The sequence below is a fragment of the Saimiri boliviensis genome, chromosome 2 (genome assembly GCF_048565385.1).
Source record: "Saimiri boliviensis isolate mSaiBol1 chromosome 2, mSaiBol1.pri, whole genome shotgun sequence".
Taxonomy (NCBI): domain Eukaryota; kingdom Metazoa; phylum Chordata; class Mammalia; order Primates; family Cebidae; genus Saimiri; species Saimiri boliviensis.
This window is the reverse complement of record NC_133450.1, coordinates 238,913,950-238,938,937: the sequence shown is the minus strand read 5'-3', so window position 1 is coordinate 238,938,937 and position 24,988 is coordinate 238,913,950. Positions and strand designations below refer to the sequence as shown.

The following is a 24,988-nucleotide window of genomic DNA, read 5'->3' as shown; positions in this document are numbered from 1 at the left end:
ATACGTAATGAGCATGGAAGGGCTGGTGGTATTATTGAGCATCCTCACTTCACTGCTTTTTTGATGTACTTTGTTTTTCTATGCTATACAAATGTGTATTTTTGTTTGGTGTTATGACGACTAAAGGCTGTTTTTATATCTCAGATTATGAGAAGGATCCGTCTGTTAAACTGACCACATTAAACACAACGTTGTGAATAACTTATGCTAACGTGGTAGGGCTGTATTTTAGGAATGCATTTAAGGATGCAATCTCCAAGCAAAAAAAACGGTCAGTAAAAAATATGAGGCTGCTTAATGCTACTGTCAGTAAATTGTGCAGCAGTAATCAGTAGCCCCATAAGAAACTCATGGCTATGGCCAGGCACAGTGGCTCACACCTGTAACCTCAGCACTGTGGGAGGTGGGCAGATCACTTGAAGTCAGGAGTTTGAGACCAGCCTGACCAACATGGTGAAATCCTGTCTCCGCTAAAAATACAAAAAAAAAAAAAAAAAAAAAAAAAAAAAAGGGAAGAAAGAAACTTACGGCCAGCTAATAGCAGACAGAGACCGCTCATCTCTATTTCAGTGTTTCTAAAGGTGTTCTGAATCCTGAAGCAACCAGAGTTGGTTCTCTTAGAACCATTTTGGGTATTTGTGACTTGGAAGTGAGGCACCAGTGCTCACAGGGCGTCCTTTAAGAACTTACAGGCCGGGCGCGGTGGCTCACGCCTGTAATCCCAGCACTTTGGGAGGCCGAGGCGGGTGGATCACGAGGTCAAGAAATCGAGACCATCCTGGTCAACATGGTGAAAGCCCATCTCTACTAAAAATACAAAAAATGAGCTGGGCATGGTGGCATGTGCCTGTAATCCCAGCTACTCAGGAGGCTGAGGCAGGAGAATTGCCTGAACCCAGGAGGCGGAGGTTGTGGTGAGCCGAGATTGCACCATTGCACTCCAGCCTGGGTCACAAGAGCGAAACTCCATCTCAAAAAAAAAAAAAAAAAAAAAAAAGAACGTACAGTGGCTGGTTACACTGGAAGGAAGATAGGAAGAAAACAGGGGAGCAGGATAATTCCAGATGCCCAGTGGGAAGACAGGCCCTTCACTCACATGGTTGTGATTCCTTGCTGTTGTGGTTTGGTGATGACCAGTTCAAAGATGTCAAAGAGAACTCTGGCCTGAAGCAGTGCTTCTCAAAGTGTGGTTGGTTTCTAGTGCATGTAGGGATTCTGGTTCATTGAGAGAAAATACACATGCAATTTACTATTTATACAATTTAAAAGTGTACAGTTCAATGACATTTACTAAATTCACAATTTTCTACAGACATCTCCACTATCTCATTCCAGAACATTTTATTGGCCCACAGGAAAGTCCACACCCATTAGGCAGTTACTTTCCAACACTCCCAACCCCCATGCCTTAGAACCACCAATCTGCTTTCTGTCTCTATAGATTCTGGACATTTCACATAACGGAATCATACAACGTGTGGCCCTTTTTGTCTTTCACTTACCACAGTGTTTTCAAGTGTCATCCATATTGTAACAAATATCAGTACTTCCCTTTTATGACCAAATACTTTGTTGTACCACATTTTTTTAATCCATTCACCAGGTGGCATGTATTTTAGTTGTTTCTGCCTTTTGGCTATTGTGAATAGTGCTGCTATGAATATTCATAAATATATATATAAGTTTTTGTTTGAACACTTGCTTTTAATTCTTTTGGGTAGAAAGCATAGGCATTAATCTCTGCTCACTCAAAAGGAGGTGACCAAATATCCTAAATTCTTCAACCATTCAACAAATACTTACTGAAAAGCTACTCTATAGCTGCCCAGAATGCCAAGCCCTGGGAATACAAATTGCAATGAATAAGACAGGCGTCATCCCTGTCCTCCTTGGGAATAACACAAAATTCAATAAGTGAGTAAAATACAGACTTGACAGCATTTAGGATTAGGAATTCCTTTTCCATATGCTATTAAAGGAAAGTAAAAGCTGGCCACAGAGCACCTGGGCAGGATGCTCTAACTGGATGCTTTCAGACGAAACCAGCAAACACAACCAAGCGCAGTCACATCTGTCACCTTACATCACAAGCCTCAAGTAGGAGGTTCCCAAGTGGGTCCAGTGGGCAGCTCAACACCATCAAGGATCTAGGCTTTCTCCATCCTTCTGCTCTGCAATCCTCCTGGCCACACGAAGGAACAGCCACCGCAGGCATCATGTTCTCTCATGGAACAGGGACCCAGAAACAGAAGTGGGGGTTGGGAGCGTCGGAAAGTAACTGCCTGATGGGCGTGGAGTTTCCTGTGGGCCAATGAAATGTTCTGGAATGAGATAGTGGAGAGGGTTGTACAAAATTGTGAATTTAGTAAATGTCCTTGAATTGTACACTTTAAAAGTGTAAAAATAGTAAATTGCGTGTGTATTTTCTCTCAATGAACCAGGATCCCTGCATGCACTAGGAACCAACCACACTTTGAGAAGCACTGCTTGAGGCCAGAGTTCTCTTTGGCATCTTTGCACTGGTCATCACCAAACCACAACAGCAAGATTCCTTCTCAACCCCTTCTTAGGTGCCAGAGAAACTTTCCCAGAATACTTCTCAGATCTGTTCTGCCCAAATTGCCCCACAGCCTATTCCTAAACCAGTTACTGAGAAGGAATTGGAAATCAGGTGCTATGAATAATTTATGATTAATCAAGTTTGAGGCTGGACGGGGCCGCTTCCCCTGGGGAATATGAGGCCTGAACAAGATAGCGGCGCTGGAAAAATGTAAGAGGGAAAAAGAACGGCTGAAGGAAAGGCAGCCAAGCGTGTCTGCATCGGTGCCCATGCCAGATTTCCTGGAGGAAGTCCAGTCCAGCGTTCTTTAAACTCCAGGCCTCGACTGAGTATCTCAAAAGAAACCAAATATCCAGACCCCAACGTGTCCAAGCCTGAATTCATGGTTCTCATGAAAGCAGTCTCTTCCAGTGGTGACTAATTCTACCACCAGATGCTGGAGCCAGGAAAATAAGAGCCACCATACCTCCTTCTTCCTCATCCCTCCATGTAGCTCATCACCAAGTCTCTGAATCCGTCCACTCTTCACCTCCACCGCCACCATCCTAATCCAAGTCACTATCAGCAGTTCCCTGGAGCTTTGCAACAAGCATGTTTGGCTTCCCTGCATCCACGTGTATTTCCCTCCAAACTATTAGTTCACAGTGCAGGTCGGGTGGCCTTTTCAAACGCAAAGCTGCTCATGTTGGAAACGTGCTTCCCGCTGCTCCTGGAACAGGGACGACTTGTAGCTGGAACAGGCTGCGCACAGCCCACCTGGAGCCTGCGGCCCCTGCCGTTCCTCCTCCGGCCCCTTGTCACCCCTCTCTCTCGGCTCAACTGTCACCCGCCAGCCAGGTCAGGTCCCGCTGCTGCAGGCCCGTGGAGCTCCGCGCCTGTCCTTCAGGGCACTTGCTCTCCGTCTACAGACTCAGACCTGCGCAAACACGGAGCTACTATTTCCCACAGCGTAACGCCTGGCACGCGGTAAGTGCGCAATATGCAGCTGGTGAGCGGCGAAATGTATACAGAAGCTCGAAGCAGAGCGGCGGGTGACAGACACGGACGCGGTCCGGGGCGAACGCACACGCGGCCGAGCCCCGACCACCCGCCCGCGCCGCCGGGACAGCCGCGGGGTCTCCGGCCAGTAGCTCCGCCCCCGGCCCCGCCCCTCCCGGCTGCGCGGAGGGGGCGGGGCTCAGAGGCCGCGTGACGTAACAGCAGCCGGTCGGTGATTGGGCCTCCGGGCGAAGCGGCTCGGAAAGGGGGCGTCTCCCCGCACGCTGATTGGCTGTTGGGTGAGGAGGGGCGGGCGGCGGCGGCGGCGGCGGCGGCGCGGGGGCGGGCGCCGGGAGGGGCCGGACCGGGTAGGGCCGGGAGGGCGGCGGCGGCGGCGGCGGAGCGGGCAGCATGGGTCCTCGCCGCCGGCTTCGCTGAGACGCGCTCGCGTGGGCTGCCCGCCCGGGCCGCTGTGGTCGCGGCGGCATGAAGGGCGCTCTCGGGAGCCCCGTGGCCGCCGCCGGCGCCGTGATGCAGGAGAGTTTCGGCTGCGTGGTGGCCAACCGCTTCCATCAGCTGCTGGACGACGAGTCGGACCCGTTCGACATCCTGCGCGAGGCCGAGCGCCGGCGCCAGCAGCAGCTGCAGCGCAAGAGGCGCGACGAGGTGGCGGCGGCCGGGGCTGGTCCCCGCGGAGGCAGGAGCCCGGCCGGGCCCTCGGGCCACCGAGCCGGCGCGGGCCGGAGGGAGTCGCAGAAGGAGCGCAAGACCCTCCCGGCGCCCGGCGCGCAGGGGCCCGACAGCCCCGGGGGTGGCCTGCGGTCGCCGGGTACGCGGGGGGACCGGGGGAGCGGCCACGGCGCGCCCCGCTGTGAGGCCGGGGTCCCGGGGCGGGGTCCCGGAGGCGGGGCCGGGGAGGAGCCGGGAGAGCTGAGGGTCCCGGTGGCCGCCGAAGGTGGGAGGAGAGGGGCGGGGGTCGCAGCGTTCCAGCCCTCGCCCGCCGGGTGCGGGGCTCCGGGGAAAGCGCAGGCTTGGCGTGGGGTGGAGCCCCCAGCCCTGGCACTGAGCCTTCACGGCAAGGTGGACGAAGTCGAGGGGGGTCGCTGGGGTGGCGCGTGGGGGCGAACGCGGAGGTCGCTACCCCGGGGCGCCCACGTGCGGGCTGCCGGGGGCCTTCTGCACCCTCCGGCCCGGCCTCTGCGGGATTGAGGTCGGAGCCGCCCGAGGGCGCGGTGGGGAGGAGGAGGGCGCCCGGCCCCGGGGCTGGGGGTCTCTGTGATGCGGGAGGCCTGGGCGACCGCGGGGCGGCCTGTGACGTCCGGCCCGGGCGCGGCGGGCGGGGGTCCCTGGCGCGGTCCGACCTGGCGCCTTCGCCCCTTCCCGGCCCGGGAGCGTCCAGCAGGCAGCGGGCACCGCGTTTCAGTACTGCGTGCGGCGTCGGTGGGATGTGGAACTTAGAAATCACTTAAGGCCGCTTTAAGAAAAGCGTTTTTCACCTTTCGGTGAAGAATATTCGGAGTTCCCCACTCGCTGTTGAGCAAGCAGAAGCGGTGCGCAGCCTGGCGTCCCGCTGCCCGCGGTCGGGGAGGGTGCCCGAGAGTTCGTTCCCACCTGAACTGCGTCAGTGGCAGAGCCGGCCGCGCTCCTCCTGGGTTTCCTCTGTTTTCTTTAAGTGAGACAGCGGTCCCAAGGTTTGCAGAGTGTGACATTAAGATGTGTAGTTTGACCACTGCTGCCAACGTTTGGCAGCGTGTTCAACTTGGTTTTACTGGTTGGTTCCTTGTTGGATAACGACTGTGCATCGCAGCCCTGTGGAAAGGTCTCAGGTTGAAGCATTCGGGCTTTGATGTGCGGCTGGGTCATGTTTACCTTTATTTGAGAAAAGTTAAATCCAGGGTCATCACTCGAGAATCAAGTCACTACAATAAAGATGTTGACAATGATTTAAAAAATGGTATTGACTATCTCACGACTCTTTGGTAGGCCGGTAAATTTTTGAGCCTCTCTAAACCGTGAGACTGGAGATACATTGTGCATTTTATATCCTGTTTTTTATGTTTTTCTCTTAAACGTATTTACATGAATATAATAAAAGAACGGAGGAAGGCTAAGCTTTTCTTCTCCGTTTATTTTTTAACAAATGAAAATACATACAGGCTGGGTGCGATGGCTCACGCCTGTAATCCTAGCACTTTGGGAGGCCAAGGTAGGTGAGGTCAGGAGTTAAAGACCAGCCTGGCCATCGCGGTGAAATCCCATCTTTAAAAAAAAGAAAAGAAAAAAAAATACATCTTCTATTCCGAAAAACGTGAGACGAGGTAGTACTCTTAATACATTGATTTTTAGCCTTTTTAAAATTGTCATGCATTTTTATGATAAAAATTTTAAGCAGTTCCAAAATGCATGAGGTTAAGTGAAAATCCTCTTATTTTTCCTGCTGTTAACACTTTGCATTTATATACATAAATGCACAGGGCTATTTCTTTTCTTTCTAAACTTAAATGATACAAACTGGGTTGCAGCCTGTTTCCTGCGCTTGATGTTGTCATGTGGTCCACTCATAACTTTTTTTCTGTCAGTTGTTCCGTCTAAGTGATCTGGCTTTTGAAATCAACTAAAGATATTCAGTTGATTTTGTAGTAAGAATGTAAATTTTATCATTGAAGTTCTTTTTCAGGTATGTGTTTTTTTCAGGCGCAAAGAGCTCATTAATTTCCATTTATGTAGTTGCTGTACTAAATTTATGATGGGTATCAAAGAGCTAATCTCTCAAGGTTTTGTAGCCCTCGTTGATATGAAACACTGTACCAAAATTTTAATTTTGTTAGAATATTGTAAGTGAATGTTTAGACAAAAATAAAATATATTTGATGTCATAGAAATACTAATCCTGAAAGAATGTGGAAGTCACAAGCTTTTCATATGGAAATGTAGGGCTTTTGTTTGTTTGTTTTTGAGACAGTCTTGCTTTATCGCCCAGGCTGGAGTGCAATGGCATGATCATGGCTCACTGCAACCTCCACCTCCTGGGTTTAAGCAATTCTAACTCAGCCTCCTGAGTAGCTGGCATTACAGGCATCTGCCACCACACCCAGATAATTTTCTTTTCTTTTTTTTTGAGATGGAGTCTTGATTTTCTGTCACCAGGAGTGCAGTGGCACCCTCTCAGCTCACTGTAACCTCTGCCTCCCCTGTTCAAGCGATTCTCCTGCCTCAGCCTCCCCAGTAGCTGGGACTACAGGTGCGTGCCACCAAGCCCAGCTAATTTTTGTATTTGTTTTAGTAGAGACAGTGTGTCACCATGTTGTCCAGGATGGTCTCTATCTCTTGACTTCGTGATCTGCCTGCCTTAGCCTCCCAAACTGCTGGGATTACAGGCGTGAGCCACCACGCCCAGCCAAAAATATAGGTTTTAAATGTCTGACTATCTGTCTAGCAATCTACATAAACCCTTGAGTGAGCCTTGCTCAGTGAGTTCACTCTTGAGGTCATGAGAGTTCGTTTCAGTTTTGGTTTTCCTAGCCTTTTAGTATTATGTTGAACCAAAGCTCAACTTTATTTTGTGGGAAATCTCACTGTAATTTTTATTGTATTCTGTTTCTTTACATGGGCTTGGTTTAGCTGGTGACGAATGCATGTGCCAGCCTTGCGTTGGGAAGGTTCGTGAAATGCAGTGCTTGCATGCTCCACTTGGAGCTGCTGATCCAGCACAGAAAAACAAGCCCAGTTCGTGGCAGTGTTGATCTCTTAGTGCTAAATTGTGAGGAAAAAACTGGATGCTGATTATCTTTGTTGTGGGAGGTTTGGGAGGGAGAATGAGACGTTTGCCTGAAACTGGTAATTATTCTAATTATGTTTGTTTTGGGGGGTTTGGGAGGGAAAATCAAATGTCTACTTGATATTGATAATTATTCTAATAAGTTGCCAGTTGTATTTAACAGTTTTCAGTTTATACTGTTGGAAAAGGCTTTTATATGGTGTACAGTAGATGTCCTATTTTAAGGTTGATGAATTACAAATTTAATTGACACAATTAAAAAATAACTTGGAGGGGCCGGGTGCAGTGGCTCACGCCTGTAATCCCAGCACTTTGGAGGCCGAAGCGGGCGGATCACGAGGTCAGGAGTTCGAGACCAGCCTGATCAACACAGTGAAACCCCGTCTCTATTAAAAATACAAAAATTAAGCCGGGCGCGGTGGCTCAAGCCTGTAATCCCAGCACTTTGGGAGGCCGAGGCGGGTGGATCACGAGGTCAAGAGTTCGAGACCATCCTGGTCGACATGGTGAAACCCCGTCTCTACTAAAAATACAAAAAATCAGCTGGGCATAGTGGCGTGTGCCTGTAATCCCAGCTACTCAGGAGGCTGAGGCAGGAGAATTGCCTGAACCCAGGAGGCGGAGGTTGCGGTGAGCCGAGATCGCGCCATTGCACTCCAGCCTGGGTAACAAGAGCGAAACTCCATCTCAAAAAATAAAAAATAATAAAAAAAAAATACAAAAATTAGCTGGGCGTTGTGGCACATGCCCATAATCCCAGCTACTGAGGAGGCTGAGGCAAGAGAATGGCTTGAACCCAGAAGGCAGAGGTTGTAGTGAGCTGAGATTGTACCACTGCACTCCAGCCTGGGTGACAGAGTGACACTCCATCTCAAAAAAACAAAAAGCAGAAAACCCAAAACAACAACAAATTGGAGGAAGCAGAAAGGTGGGATAAGCACCTAAGTAATTGTGTAGTTGAGTGGAGATACTAAAAGATGTTTATACAACTGTAGGTTGGAAATAGGAAATCTGAAACTGTGTTAAAATAACTCTTTTTACACTGAGGTAAAAATATGGAAAAGTATTGTTACCGTTGACAAATTTTCTGATGAGTGTTATGTCATGACCTAGTATAATTTTGAACTTGTTAGATAATTGACTTTCGTAGTGGCTTTTTCTACCTTACGTTTTGAACGCCTTTTCCAATTCTGAACGCTTAACTCATGTGCGCCCAGACCTGATGTTGCCCACTCCTGGGCAACTGGGGACAAGTATCAGTGACAGTGGGGGCTGTGTGGTGGCTCATGCCCGTTATCCAGCATTGGGAGGCTAGATGGGAGGATCACTTGAGCTCAGGGGTTCAAGACTAGCCTGGGCAACAAAAGGAGACCTATCTCTACCCCAAAAAAAAAAAAATTAGCTGGGTGTGATGGTGCATGCCTGTGGTCTGAGTCTGAGCTACTCAAGAGGCTGAGGTGGGAGCATCACTTGAGTCCCAGGGGTCAAGGCTGCAGTGAGCTATTATCATACCACTGCACTCCAGCCTGGGCGACAGAGTGAGACCCTGTCAAAAAAAAAAGTGTGATTATCTTGATATGTCTGCAATAAAAGCATAATGCTCTGCTAGGTGCAGTGGCTCATGTGTGTAATCCTAACACTCTGGGAGGTTGAGGCAGGCGGATCACCTGAGGTCGTTCAAGACCAGCCTGGCCAACATGGCCAAACCCCGTCTCTAGTAAAGATACAGAAAAATTAGCCAAGCATGGTGGCACAGGCCTGTAATCCCAGCTACCTAGGAGGCTTGAGAATTGTTTGAAACCAGGTATCGGAGGTTGCAGTGAGCTGAGATTGTACCACTACACTCCAGCCCGGCAGTCTGGATGACAGAGTGAGAATGTCTCACCAAAAAAAAAAAAAAAAGGCATCTGAGTATGGTAGCTCATGCTTCAGTACTTTGGGAGGCCAAGAGGGGTGGATCACCTGAGGTTAGGAGTTCAGGACCAGCTGGCCAACATGGTGAATCCCCGTCTCTACTAAAAATGCAAAAAACGTAGCCGAACGTGGTGGCAGGCACCTGTAGTCCCAGCTACTCAGGAGGCTGAGGCGGTAGAATCACTCGAACCTGGGAGGTGGAGGTTGCAGTGAGCCAAGATAGTGCCACTGTACTCCAGCCTGGATGATAGAGTGAGACTCTGTCTCAAAAAAAAAAGCTGGTTGCGGTGGCTCATGCCTGTAATCCCAGTACTTTGTGAGGCTAAGGCAGGCAGGTCACTTGAGGTGAGGAGTTTGAGACCAGTCTGGCCAACATGGTGAAACCCCGTCTACTAATAATACAAAACTTAGCTGGGCATGGTGGCACATGCCTGTAGTTCCAGCTACTCAGGAGGTAAGGCATAGAGAATTGCTTGAACCCGAGAGGCAGAGGTTACAGTGAGCCAAGATCATGCCACTGTACTCCAGCCTGGGCGACAGAGTGATACTCTGTCTCAAAAAAGATAAATAAATAAAGAGTTATGCAGTATTTATGATAACATCTTGTCTATATCCGAAACATATCACAATCTCAGATTGTGACCTCACTACAGGATACAAATTGAATTTAAATATTTCTAGGTTATGGGACATTAAAATTATAGTAGGTTGAATTTAGATCTGTTGTGCAACTTTTCACTCTTGAAAAAAATACTTTGTTGACAAGGAATAAATTATACAATTTATGTTAGTGATGTCATAAAGATGATTTTTGCTTTAAAATGAGACCAATTGGCCGAGCGTGGTGACTCACGCCTGTAATCCCAGCACTTTGGGAGGCCGAGGCGGGCGGATCACAAGATCAAGAGATCAAGACCATCCTGGCCAACTGGTGAAACCCCATCTCTACTCAAAAAATACATGTTAGCTGGGTGTGGTAGCGTGTCTGTAGTCCCAGCTATTCAGGAGGCTGAGGCAGGAGAATTGCTTGAACCCGGGGGGCGGAGGTTGCAGTGAGCCGGGATCGGGCCACTGCACTCCAGCCTGGCGCCTGGTGACAGAGCGAGACTCTGTCTCCAAAAGAAAAAGAGATCAATTAAGATTTATCTGTACCAAGATGATAAAGTTTTGGTAGAAAATATTAAAGGGGAACATAAAGGCTGGGCGCAGTGGCTCATGCCTCTAATCCCAGCACTTTGGGAGGCTGAGGCAGGTGGATCACGAGGTCAAGAGATAGAGACCATCCTGAGAAACATGATGAAACCCTGTCTCTACTAAAAATATTTTTTTTTTTTTTTTTTTTTTTTTTTTTTTTGAGACGGAGTTTCGCTCTTGTTACCCAGGCTGGAGTGCAATGGCACGATCTCGGCTCACCGCAACCTCCGCCTCCTGGGTTCAGGCAATTCTCCTGCCTCAGCCTCCTGAGTAGCTGGGATTACAGGCACGCGCCACCATGCCCAGCTAATTTTTTGTATTTTTAGTAGAGACGGGGTTTCACCATGTTGACCAGGTTGGTCTCGATCTCTCGACCTTGTGATCCACCCGCCTCGGCCTCCCAAAGTGCTGGGATTACAGGCTTGAGCCACCGCGCCCGGCCTACTAAAAATATTTTTAAAAATTAACCAGGTGTCGTGGTACGTGCCTGTAGTCCCAATTACTCGGGAGGCTGAAGCAGGAGAATTGCTTGAAACTGGAAAACGGAAGTTGCAGCGAGCCAGATCGCGCCACTGCACTCAGCCCGTTGATAGAGCGAAACTCCATCTCAAAAAAAAAAGGGGGAAAATAGAAAAGTATATATACACATAAATTCCTTAAGGTCTTTTCTAAGTGGGAGAGAAGTCTAATAGTTAAAAAATATATCCATGGCCAGCCATGGTGGCTCAGGCCTGTAATCCCAGCACTTTGGGAGGCCGAGGTGGGCAGATCATCTGAGGTCAAGAGTTGGAGACCAGCCTGGCCAACATGGTGAAACCCTGTCTCTACTAAACATACAAAAAAATTATCCAGGCATGGTGGCATGCTCTTGTAATCCCAGGAGGCTGAGGCAGGAACATCGCTGGAACCCGGGAGGCAGAGGCTGCAGTGAGCCAAGATCGCACCACTGCACTCCAGCCTGGATGACAGAGCAAGACTGTGTCTCAAAAAAAAAAAAAAAATCCATTAACTTGAATAAATGTAATATTTTATAGTTATGCAACTAATGTAAAGAGTAATTTGTACTGAGAAAAACTGAAGCCACTATTGTAAAAATTGCACATAGTGAGATCTTTTAAATTTATACAAAAAAAGACAGACTTTTGAAGATTAAAGACGTGACAAAGTTCTCCACAATGTATTTACCAAGTATCAGACGGCTTCAAACTTAGACTTTGCTTAAGATGTTTAAAGCGTTAAAACCAGAGGGGGGTAAAGCAAGGTGAGAGGAAAAGACCAGAGTCTCTGGTCCCAGTGTGGCGTCTAAGTGCCAGACTCTCGGGACAAAAGAGATGTCCTCAAGTACCGGCTGACTCTCGGGCAAGTTGGGAGGTTTTGGTCCATATTCAAGAAGTTATAATTGCAAGTCTATATATCTCATAGAATAGCAGGAAAACCTGTTTTCAAAACAAAAATATAAAAACTACAAAAAATTAGCTGGGCATGGTGGCACGTGCCTGTAATCCCAGCTACTCAGGAGGCTGAGGCAGGAGAATTGCCTGAACCCAGGAGGCGGAGGTTGCGGTGAGCCGAGATCGCGCCATTGCACTCCAGCCTGGGTGACAAGAGCGAAACTCCGTCTCAAAAAAATAAAAAATAGAAACTACAAACTCTTAAAAACAAAAACCTTGGCCAGGCACGGTGGCTCATCCATGTAATCCCAGTAATTTCAGGAGGCTGAGGTGAGATGTTTAAAGCATCCATGTAATTTCAGGAGGCTGAGGTGGGTGAATTGCTGGAAGCTGGGAGTTTGAGACCAGCCTGGCCAGCATGGTGAAACCCTGTCTCTACTAAAAATAGCAAAAATGAGCTGGGTGTGGTGGTGCATGCCTGTGATCCCAGCTTCTCCGGAGGCTGAGGCACAGAACTGCTTGAGCCTGGGAGGCAGAGGTTGCAGTGAGACGAGATTGCACAGTGCACTGCAGTCCAGCCTGTGTGACAGAGTGAGACTCTGTCTCAAGTATAAATAAATAAATAGAAACAAAAACCTTAGTAGTATGCCAGTGATTAGCCATGGTTGCCGTGGTTTTATGTGCAGTTGGGATTCTAAAAGTACATTCTGAAATACAGGGTATTCTTTCATTTTCTAGATAGGGGTTCCATACGGTGTTTTTGTCAAGCTGCTTTTGTGAACTGTAGCGTATTTAGTAAAATACACCGACTGTCACAGCTTTTGGGAGGCGCCTGTAATTATAGGTGGGCTTAGTTTGTCATATACTTTCTAGGCTGTAGGGAAAGCATGATTTAATAGTAATGTTCTATTAAAAAGTAGTAGACTGTGGGCAGTCGTAGTATCAACAACTTAAAATTTGCAAGTACCTGTAAAGTTTAATACTCTCGCAGACGTTGTGTTCCAGCTCTCTGCTTTGATTTTCGGGTAGGCCAGAAGCGGACCCCTAGAAGAGGGGAGCAGCCAGGATGGAATGACAGCCGTGGGCCCGAGGGGACGCTTGAAAGAGCCGAGCGGAGACCCTACAGGGAATACCGACCCTATGAGACTGAGAGGCCGGGGGACTTCACAGCTGAGAAGTTTGCGGATGAAAAGTAAGTGCTGCAGTTCTCGGCAGGGTGGGTGGGGAGCCGGAAAGGTTTTCAAAAAACGCTGCTTCTGCTGGCTACGGCTTTTTGTGTTGCCAGCCCTAGGGATGCTTTCCTAATTTATGTGCAGTTCATGTTACCTTAGATGGTGGGAGGGATCTTCCTTTTGCTTCACAGATGACTTTACATCTTGGTTCAGAAAATGATTGTACAATTAAAAGTGAATTGCTTATTGGTAACTGTGAAGAGCACTTGTAAAAAGAAGTTACACAGGAGTGTGTTGAACTGGTTCAGTTTTCTTTTGAAGTTCTGGATTAGACATACAATTTTGGACTAGGGATATAATTATGGTTTTGATTTAGTATTACTAATTTAGACTGCTCAATGGATTAAAATAAATTCCTAGCTCCACGGTCAGGTCTATAGGCTGCCATGCTGAGATCTGAAGAAAAGTCTGTCTGATGTGTAATCCCAATTTCTGGCGGGCATGCCTGCTCTTGGAAGCACTCTAACACAGACAGCAGTCGTGGGCTGGTGGAGTGTCGTGTTGCTCCTGAGTGCTGGGGCAGCGTGGTGGCCGCCACACCCCACCTGAACGCAGGGAGCGGTTATTGGTGTCTTACGCTTGGCACTAGCAAGGTGGGTGCTTGCTGCTTAGAGCCTTTGTTTAATCATTACAGCTGTTTATGTGAAACAGAAACAACTAGTGAATCAGATTTCAAGGAAAATAAAGTGAAAAAGGCTAAGGAAGACTAGAATAGTAAACAGTTAAATGCCAAGGGAGCCATTTTTCCCAACTTCCAGCTTCTTGACTGCTAATTCCTTTCCACTTAGGATTCTGGCTACAGGTTTTAACCAAATAATTTGGTTTTGTAAAACTATACTATAGAGCCTGTTAAAACAAAAAAACTCTAGCAGAGAGTAACAACCTGGGCGGGCTGAGCAGGTGCTGATTCATGCAGAGATACTCACCTAGAAGTTACGCATTCAAGACAATGAAATGGTCTTGATGCAACCATGTTGGAGAGAAACTTATAGAAAGGCTTAATTTTGCCCCCTTTTTGGTGATTACTTCAAATTTGCTGAGTAATAAACACAGTCCACTTGCTTCTGCAAAGCTTCTTGGATCAGACCTGCTTATTTTTGGAATCATTTGGGTATTTATTTCCCCCTTATTTCAGGGATTCTGTGGAAAAGAGGAAATTATTGTTCATATGAACAAACTCATGTTTCCCCCCCTTTTTATAGTAGCAATACTGTGTAGTCTTTAAAAAGGATAAAACAGATATATATATATATATTTTTTTTTTTTTTTTGAGACGAAGTTTCGCTCTTGTTACCCAGGCTGGAGTGCAATGGCGCCATCTCGGCTCACCGCAACCTCCGCCTCCTGGGTTTAGGCAATTCTCCTGCCTCAGCCTCCTGAGTAGCTCGGATTACAGGCACGCGCCACCATGCCCAGCTAATTTTTTGTATTTTTAGTAGAGACGGGGTTTCACCATGTTGACCAGGATGGTCTCGATCTCTTGACCTCGTGATCCATCCACCTTGGCCTCCCAAAGTGCTGGGATTACAGACTTGAGCCACCGTGCCTGGCTAAAACAGATTTTTATATGTGATGTAAAAAAAATAGCTATTAAGTGAAATATTACATATATGGAAGAATAAGGTGGGTTATGGGATCATGGAGGGTTTTTTCTTTTAAAATAAATTCAGAATTACAGAAAAGTTTCAAGAATTTATATAAAGAATTTCCATCTGCCTTTCATCTAGAATCCCCACATACTAACTTTTTACCACATTTGCTTTCTCACCCCCCACCACACCACACAGCCATTCCTTGTTATTTGAGAATAAGGTGTAGGAATGCCCCCTTACTCCTAAATACTTTAAATGCATTTCCTAAAAACACCATGCAATTTTCAGACTCATTAAGATGAATATAATACTGTTACCTAATTCTCTGAATTGCGTAGTCTACAGACTTTCCTCTCATTTCACCAGTTGTCCCAGTGATATCTTTAAACAAGAGAAAACATTTCTCGTTCAGGATCCCCTCCAGGCAAACGCATTGTGGTTAGTCATCTTTAATTAGGCACAGCTCCTTAAGCCTTCCTTTGTCTTTATGAATTTGGGATTTTGAAGAGTGTGGGCCAGTTATTTTATAGTATGTCCCAGACTTTGAGTTTTTCTGATGTTTCCTCGTGGAATGAGGTTATGCATGTTTGGTAGGAATGCCACAGAAGTAATGCGTTCTCAGCACACCACATTAGAGATATGTAGAGAATTTTCACTTTCAAGGAAATTTGAATTTTTTAAATAAATCGTGATATCGGAAAATATTTTCTGTTTCCAAAAAATACTCTTAATAAGTAATACTTTTGGGAGGGTGGGGAAGGATAACAGGGGGAGAAATGCCAGCTATAGTATGCACCTAAAGGAAATTAAATTTTAAAAAAAAGAAAGATGTAGAGAAAAAAATGTAATAGTTGTTTTTTTTTTTTTTTTTTTTTGAGATGGAGTCTCTCTCTGTTGCCCAGGCTGGAGTGCAGTGGCTCGATCTCTGCTCACTGTAATATCTGCCTCTTGGGTTCAAGTGATTCTCCTGCTTCAGCCTCCTGAGTAGCTGGGACTACAGGCACATGTTACTACCTTCAGCTAATTTTTGTATTTTTAGTAGAGACAGGGTTTCAACATGTTGGCCAGGATGGTCTCGATCTCCTGACCTCATGATCCACCCACCTTGACCTTCCAAAGTGCTGGGATTACAGGCGTGAGCCACCGCAGCCAGCCAGATAATACTCTTAAAAATAATAAAAATACTTTGCTTTTTTTTGGAGACACTCTGTTACCCAGGCTGGAGTGTAGTGACATGATCTCGGCTCACCACAACATCCGCCTCCCAGGTTCATGTGATTCTCCTGCCTTTCTCCTGAGTAGCTGGGATTACAGGCACACATCACTATGCCTGTCTAATTTTTGTTTTTGTTTTTTTGTTTTTTTGTTTTTTTGTTTTTTGGTAGAGACAGGGTTTTACTATATTGGTCAGGCTGGTCTTGAACTCCTGACCTCATGATCCACCCACCTCAGCCTCCCAAAGTGCTAGGATTGCAGGTGTGAGCCACCGAATAAAAATACTCTTAAGTAAAACCTAAAAAGTTTTATTTGTGACAAACTCACAAGCAAAAGGAAGGAAAATAACATGTGAGCCAAGCACCCTGCTTTATATACCTGTGATCTGTGATTCACTGTCTTACAACAATTCTAGCAAGTAGACATGACGCTGTTTCACAGGTGGAGAGCTTGGAGCTCGTGGAGGTATGAATAAGGAGTTCAGTGTTGACTGGATACCAGGTTTCAGTTTGAAAACATAAACAGTTCTGGAGAAGGATGGTGATGATAGTTGCACAACAGTGTGAATGTACTTAATGCTACAGAATTGAACACTTAAAAATGATTAAAATGGGGCTAGGCGCGGTGGCTCACGCCTGTAATCCCAGCACTTTGGGAGGCTGAGGTGGGTGGATCACATGGTCAAGAGATCGAGACCATCCTGGTCAACATGGTGAAACCCCGTCTCTACTAAAAATACAAAACATTAGCTGGGCATGGTGGTGCGTGCCTGTAAGCCCAGCTACTCAGGAGGCTGAGGCAGGAGAATTGCCTGAACCCAGGACGCGGAGGTTGCGGTGAGCCAAGATTGCAATACTGCACTATGGCCTGTGTGATAGAGCGAGACTCTTGTCTCAAAAAAAAAAAAAAAAATAGCCAGGCATGGTGGCACACACCTGTAATCTCAACCACTGGAGAGGCTGAGGCATGAGAGAATCACTTGATCCCAGGAGGCAGAGGCTGTAGTGAGCTGAGATTGCACCCTTCACTCCAGTCTGGGAGACGGAACAAGGCTTTGTCTCAAAAAAAAAAAAATTTACTGTTGGCTGGGCACACAGTGGCTCATACCTGTAATCCTATCACTTTGGGAGGCCTAGGCAGGCAGCTCTCTTGAGCCCAGGAGTTTGAGACCAGCCTGGGTGACATGGTGAAACCCCCATCTGTATAAAAGTCACACGAATTAGCTGGGTGTGGTGGCACATGCCTGTAGTCTCAGCTGTTTGGAGGACTGACGTGGGAAGATTGTTTGAGGTCGAGAGGTGAAGGCTGCACCGAGCAGTGATTGGACCACTGCGCTCCAGCTTGGGCAACAGAATGAGATACTGTCTCAAAAAAAAACAAAAACTATTCTTTTGTTTAGAACCCTACTTTAGATTTCCTTTTTTGAGGGAGGGTCTTGTTCTGTTGCCCAGGCTGGAGTGCAGTGGCAGGATCTCAGCTCACTGCACTTCTGGGCTCAAGTAATCCTCCCACCTCATCCTCCTAAGTAACTGAGATTACAGGTACACACCACCATGCCTGGCTAATTTTTATACTTTTTGGTAGAGATGGGGTTTTACCGTGTTACCCAAGCTGATTTCAAACTCCTGGGCTCAAACGATTTAACTGCCTTGGCCTCCCAAAGTGCTGGGATTACAGGCTTGAGCCACCACTCTCAGCCTGCTTTAGATTTTTTTTTTTTTTTTTTTGAGACAGGGTCTCACCTTGTCACCTGGGTTGGAGTGCAGTGCGCAATCTTGGCTCACTGCAACCTCTGCCTCCCAGGTTCAAGCGATTCTCCTGCCTGAGCCTCACAAGTAGCTGGGATTACAGGTGCCCGCCACCATGCCTGGCTAATTTTTGTATTTTTAGTAAAGATGGGATTTCAGCATGTTGACCAGGCTGGTCTCAAACTCCTGACCTCAAGTGATCCTCCTGCCTCGGCCTCCCAAACTGCTGGGATTACAGGCATGAGTCACTGAGCGCAGCCTGCTGTAGATATTTGCTGTAGTTTAGAATCAGGTTTTACAAAGATTTCTATTTTTGATTAGGGGAGGGGGGTGGGAGACAGAAAAGCCAACTTGGAGAATTTATTTAGGTTGATGTTTCTTTTTCTTTTTTCTTTTTTTTTGAGACGGAGTTTCTCTCTTGTTACCCAGGCTGGAGTGCAATGGCGTGATCTCGGCTCACCGCAACCTCCGCCTCCTGGGTTCAGGCAATTCTCCTGCCTCAGCCTCCTGAGTAGCTGGGATTACAGGCACGCGCCACCACGCCCAGCTAATTTTTTGTATTTTTAGTAGAGACGGGGTTTCACCATATTGACCAGGATGGTCTCGATCTCTTGACCTCGTGATCCACCCGCCTCGGCCTCCCAAAGTGCTGGGATTACAGGCTTGAGCCACCGCGCCCGGCCTAGGTTGATGTTTCTTATAAGAGACTGGCATAACGTTAATGTTTAGCACTTCTGTGTTTCTTTATTTTTTGAGTAAGGTAAATTGTGAGTTTTGTCTCTTTTTATGCAGTGCTGTATAGCGGCTTCTTAGTCTAACACTTTTAGCCATAAAAGTAGACTGTAAAATACCTCTTGTGCCGGTGTTTGAGTTACTAATGCCGCTAGGTTTCTTGAGCCAGGACCTTTATTAAATGAGTAATTTCTCGTCACTTTAAATGTTTTTAAAAGCCTTGACAAAGTAGAAAATAATTCTCTTACTAATCTAGTGTTACAGTGGTGAAAGAGACATAATCCTTTCATGCTGCAGCTTAGAGCTTAGTGAAGGAGAGACAGGTCCTCAGAAGGAGTGATGGTGAGCAGCGATGCTGCAGGGCGGAGTGGGTGGGTGATCACGTCCTGGGTTCAGGCTCTGATGTGGCAGAGGAAGAGGAGGGAGGAGTGACTTGGACTGGCTCTCCTGTTGTGAACTGGGGACCACAGGAGGAAGAAGGGCTCCCTCTGTGTTGGGCATGTAGGTACCGACCCCGGGAATATCCAGGTGGAGATGTCTAGGAAGTACAGACAGGGGACCAGTTAGCATTAGCATGGAGGCCAGGAGGACGTGGCGGGGAAAGAGAAGTCAGGGTGCTGACAAGGGTCAGGACAGACGGGTATCCGTGTAGCGCACCAAGACAAAGGTTAGGCACGAGCGGCAGGCGTCGAACCTTTCCCTTATGTGACTCTTGAAGTGGCTGCCTCTACGTGCGTTTGCGTGGCTGAGGAACCGTGTGAGTTTTGTACCACGTTTGGCCATTACCTATTCCAGAAATAATTTTCTACAGGCAGGCAGAGAAAGAGAAGCCAGAAAGTTGGGAAAAGCAGCGGCCAGCAGTGTCATAGGACACTGGGTCAAATGACTTGAAGACAAAAGTTGCTATTGGGCTTCATAAAGAGATGTTGAGCTGCCCTTGGCCATTTCTGCGGAGTGATGAGGTGGAAGGCGGGGGAAGGTTTTCACAGTTACAGATGTTACCGGCCGCTTGTGTGTTTGGGAGGGAGACTTCAGAAGGGGCATAATTTTGAAGTTCAACCATTTTTCTTACATAAAATATTCCAAATTTAACTTGAGGATTTAGTATTAGAACAGGAATGAAACTTCGAGTTTATTTATCTAACATCTTCATTTTTTGAATAAAGAAATAGATCCAGCGAGAGAAAGGAATGTCCCACTCGGATCAGTACTAGGCCCGTCTAGTACCTGTGTCTCCTGGGCTGGCTCCACCACTTAGCCTACGCTGTACTTCGGTTTCTCACCTCTAGGCAATTATTATATATTAAAGATTTGTTTGTGAGAATCCAATTACTATATGTAAAGTGCTCAGAACAATGCCAACTATGTAGTCTATAGTATGTGCTCAGTAAACGTTAACTATTAATTTATGATTCAAGCCACTATTCTTTCCAGTATACTATAGCCATGATTTTCTTTCAGCATTTTTTTCTGGAGAAGACCTTAGACCTTTAATTTACCAGTTTTTATTATATCTGTATTTCTTCCTAGACCAGGTGATAGGTTTGATCGAGACAGACCGCTGAGAGGACGTGGAGGCCCGAGAGGGGGTATTCGCGGCCGAGGCAGAGGTGGCCCTGGGAACAGAGTTTTTGATGCTTTTGACCAGAGAGGGAAGCGAGAATTTGAAAGATACGGTGGGAATGACAAAATGTAAGTTTCTTTGTAAATGCTATTTTCACTTTTAAGTTGTTGGCAACACGTGGTATGACTCTGTTACGCGTTAATACTTACTTAACTGACTATGCTGTTATTGTTGTGAGAAGCTGATCCTGGGACTTTTATGAACAGCTCTTTCTGATTTGGAGATTGACTGGAGAGCAGCTTCTGGTTTAAGGGACTATTCTTTCTTTCTGTAGAACAGTCAGAACCGAAGACAACATGGGTGGCTGTGGAGTTCGCACCTGGGGATCAGGTAAAGATACCAGGTACGGTGTAAGTGTGTGCCCTCCGAGACCCTGCAATTAAGTGGAAATCTCTGGATCTTTGCTTGGCTTGAAAATAATCTCTTCTGTGTTGTGCTTTTACACTTGTGTGCCCTTAAGTAGAGATTGGTTTTAGACTTTTGTTTAGTGAGATAACTTTTTAAAACAGGTTTGCTGTGTTGCAATTAGATATGAAACTGCTTTTAAATTTTTTTTTTTTTTTTTTTTTTTTTGAGACGGAGTTTCGCTCTTGTTACCCAGGCTGGAGTGCAATGGCGCGATCTCAGCTCACCGCAACCTCCGCCTCCCGGGCTCAGGCAATTCTCCTGCCTCAGCCTCCTGAGTAGCTGGGATTACAGGCACGCGCCACCATGCCCAGCTGATTTTTTGTATTTTTAGTAGAGACGGGGTTTCACCATGTTGACCAGGATGGTCTCAATCTCTTGACCTCGTGATCCACCCGCCTTGGCCTCCCAAAGTGCTGGGATTACAGGCTTGAGCCACCGCGCCCGGCCTAAAATTTTATTACTTTAGTCAAACATATTTATGACAAGGGACCAGGTATTTGCTGATGCCTCAAACATAGGGCACTGTACATTTGCACATGCCTCAAAATGCTTTGTTGTGGCTGCTCACGGTGGCTCCCGCCTGTAATCCCAGTACTTTGGGAGGCCAAGGTGGGCGAATTGCTTGAGGTGAGGCATTTGAGACCAGCCTGGCCAATATGGTGAAACCCTATCTCTACTAAAAATACAAAAATTAGCCGAGCATGGTGGTGGGCTCTTGTATTCCCAGCTACTCAGGAGGCTGAGGCAGGATAATCAGTTGAACCTGGGAGGCAGAGGTTGCAGTGAGCCAAGCTTGTGCCACTGCACTCCAGACTGGGCAACATAGCAAGACTCGGCATCTCAATTTAAAAAAAAAAAACAAAAAACTTTTTGTTTTGTATTGTTTAATTAATTAATCAATTTTTTTGGAAACAGAGTCTCCCTCTGTCGCCCAGGCTGGAGTGCAATGGTGTGGTCTCGGCTCACCACAACCTCTGCCTCCTGGGTTCAAGCAATTCCCCTGCATCAGCCTCCCAAGTAGCTGAGGTTACAGGTGTGCGCCACCATGCCTGGCTAATTTTTGTATTTTTAAGTAGAGTCGAGGTTTCACCATGTTGGTGAGGCTAGTCTCAAACCCCTGACCTTGTGATCTGCCCACCTCAGTGTCCCAAAGTGCTGGGATTACAGGCATAAGCCACTGTCCCTGGCTGTTTTCTTTAATTTTATTATTTTTAAAAATAGAGACAGTGTCTCACTATGTTCCCCACGCTGGTCTTGAACTCCTACACTCAAGCAGTCCTCCTGCCTCAGCCTCTCAAAGTGCTAGGATTACAGGCAAGAGCCAACACATTCAGCCCAAAATACTTTTTAAATTCCTGGATATTCTATATGTTTTGACCTTTCAAAATTTGTGTGGATCCTTGATACATGTTCATTTTATAAAATTTTATTCAATGTAGATTGAAGCTTAGTGACAGGTTTCACCTGAGGCTCGAGTTGGACATTTCTCTGAGGCTTCATGGTACCTTAGATCTGTGCCAGTTCTTCTGCTAGTTGGAGTGGATACGTGGTTCTGCACTGTTTGATTTCACAGCTGGAGGAGTGTTGCCTTCCTGGTGTCTGCAGAGGAAGAGTCGGGCCTGCTGCAGGCAGTGTGGTGTGAGCAGTGCTACAGGGCAGGCTTCCTACTAGTGCAAAGGCTTGAGGGGATCCAGGCTTCTACTTTTTCTATTTTAAAGAATATAAGCTGTTTTTCTTTTGAGATGGAGTCTTGCTCTGTCACCCAGGCTGCAGTGCAGTGGTATGATTTTGGCTCACTGCAATCTCCGCCACCCCACTTCAGGTGATTTCTCCTGTGTCAGCCTCCTGAGTAGCTGGGACTACAGGTGCACACCACCACACCTGGCTAATTTTGTATTTTTAGTAGGGACAGGATTTCACCATGTTGGTCAGGCTGGTCTCGAACTCCTGACCTCGGCCTCCCAAAGTGCTGGGATCATAGGCGTGAGCCACCATGCCCTGCCAGAATATAAGCTTTTTACATGAATTTATTTTTCTTAAATTGTTGTCCTTAAAGACAAATGTACAAACTAACATTAAATGTAACAATGTTAGATTTACCACCATTGCTTATCTGTGTTGTCCTTGAAAAGAAACTTGTCAAGTGATTATCTGGTGTTCTTTAGGATCTTGATGACAGATCTTTTTATTTTACCTTGATTTTATATATATGTATATGTGTGTGTGTGTGTATGTGTGTGTGTGTGTGTGTGTATATATATATATATATATATTTTTTTTTTTTTTGAAATGGAGTCTTGCTCTGTCATTAGGCTGGAATACAGTGGCACAATCTCTGCTTACTGCAACCTCTGCCTCCCAGGTTCAAGCAATTCTCCTGCCTTAGCCTCCCAAGTAGCTGGTACTACAGGTGTGCACCACCATGACCAGCTAACTTTTGTATTTTTAGTAGAGACAGGGGTTTCACCATATTGGCCAGAATGGTCTCGATCTCTTGACCTCGTGATCCACCTGCCTTGGCCTCCCAAAGTGCTGGGATTACAGGTGTGAGCTGCGGTGCCTGGCGTTTTTTGTATTTTTATAGAGATGCGGGTCTGCCATGTTTCCCAGATTTGTATCAAACTCCTAGGCTCAAGCAATTCACCTGCTTTGTTTCCCGAAGAGCTAAGACTACAGGCATGAGCCACCATCCCCATCTGGTCAAAGCTCTTAGGTGGTTATAATCTGTAACGGAAAGCTTTTCTTAGAATAAGATTGATTTCTTTTTTTTCTTTTCTTTTTTTTTTTTTTGAGACGGAGTTTCGCTCTTGTTACCCAGGCTGGAGTGCAATGGCACGATCTCGGCTCACGGTAACCTCCGCCTCCTGGGTTCAGGCAATTCTCCTGCCTCAGCCTCCTGAGTAGCTGGGATTACAGGCACGCGCCACCATGCCCAGCTAATGTTTTGTATTTTTAGTAGAGACGGGGTTTCACCATGTTGACCAGTATGGTCTCAATCTCTTGACCTCGTGATCCACCCGCCTCGGCCTCCCAAAGTGCTGGGATTACAGGCTTGAGCCACCGCGCCCGGCAAGATTGATTTCTTAATAGAGATAAATATTAATTTATACATTTACTTAATATGTTTTTTAATAAATCGAGTAATAAGTTTATTTCTTAACAAATCGGCTTGAGGTCATGAAAATGATGTAGTGTGCAGGAGTTATGCGCTACTTCTGATTAGTGAGAAGAAAGCGGAGGTGAGCCTAACACAGTAAGTGATGTGTTTGTGGCGGGCAAAGCCCAAGTGCTTCGCAGTGTATTAAAGGTGTAAGGGCTTTGCTGTAGTTCAGTATTCTCATTTGAAGACACTGATGGCAATAACTAGATTTAAGGACAAAATCCCTTCAAACTGCTATGACCAAGCCATTTCAGTAATACTGCTTTCCTTCAGTAGTTTGACATTGCTAAAATACAATTTTGCCTATTTGTGCTGAAATAGAATTTTTCCATCTGCAATAATTAAAGTGTGTCAGATATTATTTACTTGTTAAAATTGGAATAGATACCCATGAATGCAGTTTTCAATAACGCTGCCTTTCAACTTTTATTGTGAAGAGCAAGACACTTTTATTTATTCTCAAAGCAACATTTGATGAAAATCTGTTCATTGTCAGAGATTTGATGAAGTGTGAAGTCTGGTTGAATTTGAACGAGGTGACAAAGCCTTGAACTGTGTAACATCATTTTATGGAACATATGTGCACAAACAGGCATTTTCTACAGTAGTACAACTGAAGTCAAAATATAGACATGGGCCCTGGGGTTACATCTCTCTTCTGATAAATATAACATTGGCGATTTACTTTCAACAAAATAGCAGAACCTACCAAATTAATTGCGGCTAATTTTGAAACTTAATTGTCTTGTAGTTTTGATCATATGGTTCTATAAGAGCTGTAGGCATAATATTTTATATTCACTTATAAAATAAACATGGAGGAGATCTGTGATTTTTCTTTTCTGTAAAATAAACTAATTGCTTGAGTTTAAGAAATACTCAAATTTTTTTTTTGTGGTTCATACCCGTGATCCTAGGCATAAGGAGGCTGAGGCAGGTGGATCACTTGAGCCTAGGAGTTCAAGACCAGTCTGAGCAACAAAGTGAAACCCCATCTCTATAAAAAATACAAAAAATTGGCCGGGCGCGGTGGCTCAAGCCTGTAATCCCAGCACTTTGGGAGGCTGAGGCGGGTGGATCACGAGGTCGAGAGATCGAGACCAACCTGGTCAACATGGTGAAACCCCGTCTCTACTAAAAATACAAAAAATTAGCTGGGCATGGTGGTGCATGCCTATAATCCCAGCTACTCAGGAGGCTGAGGCAGGAGAATTGCCTGAACCCAGGAGGTGGAGGTTGCGGTGAGCCGAGATCGCGCCATTGCACTCCAGCCTGGGTAACAAGAACGGAACTCCGTCTCAAAAAAAAAAAAAAAAAAAAATACAAAAAATTAGCTGGGCATGGTAGTGTGTGCCTGTAGTCCCAGCTACTCCAGAGGCTGAGGTGGGAAGATCTCTTGATCCCAGAAGGTCAAGACTACAGTGAGCTGTGATGGTGCCACTGCACTCCAGCCACCATGCCC

General features: G+C 46.3%; 1 protein-coding gene and 1 long non-coding RNA gene across 2 annotated transcripts in view; one reads left to right on the top strand and one right to left on the bottom strand.

The window, feature by feature from the left end:
- Window positions 1–1,271: 1,271 nt before the first annotated feature.
- LOC141583803 (uncharacterized) lies at window positions 1,272–3,698 on the bottom strand. Its single transcript, XR_012516703.1, has 2 exons — window positions 3,027–3,698; window positions 1,272–2,321 (listed from the first exon to the last, which is right to left on the bottom strand). It is a non-coding gene; the product is annotated as an uncharacterized LOC141583803 (long non-coding RNA).
- A 192-nt stretch (window positions 3,699–3,890) lies between these two features.
- Window positions 3,891–24,988, top strand: part of HABP4 (hyaluronan binding protein 4) — a 42,320-nt gene continuing 21,222 nt past the window's right edge. Inside the window, exons 1-4 of the mRNA XM_039475236.2 lie at window positions 3,891–4,367; window positions 12,845–13,007; window positions 19,865–20,026; window positions 20,233–20,301. Coding sequence (XP_039331170.1) covers window positions 4,025–4,367; window positions 12,845–13,007; window positions 19,865–20,026; window positions 20,233–20,301 — 737 coding nt within the window. The 5' untranslated portion in view covers window positions 3,891–4,024. The remainder of the gene's footprint in view (window positions 4,368–12,844; window positions 13,008–19,864; window positions 20,027–20,232; window positions 20,302–24,988) is intronic.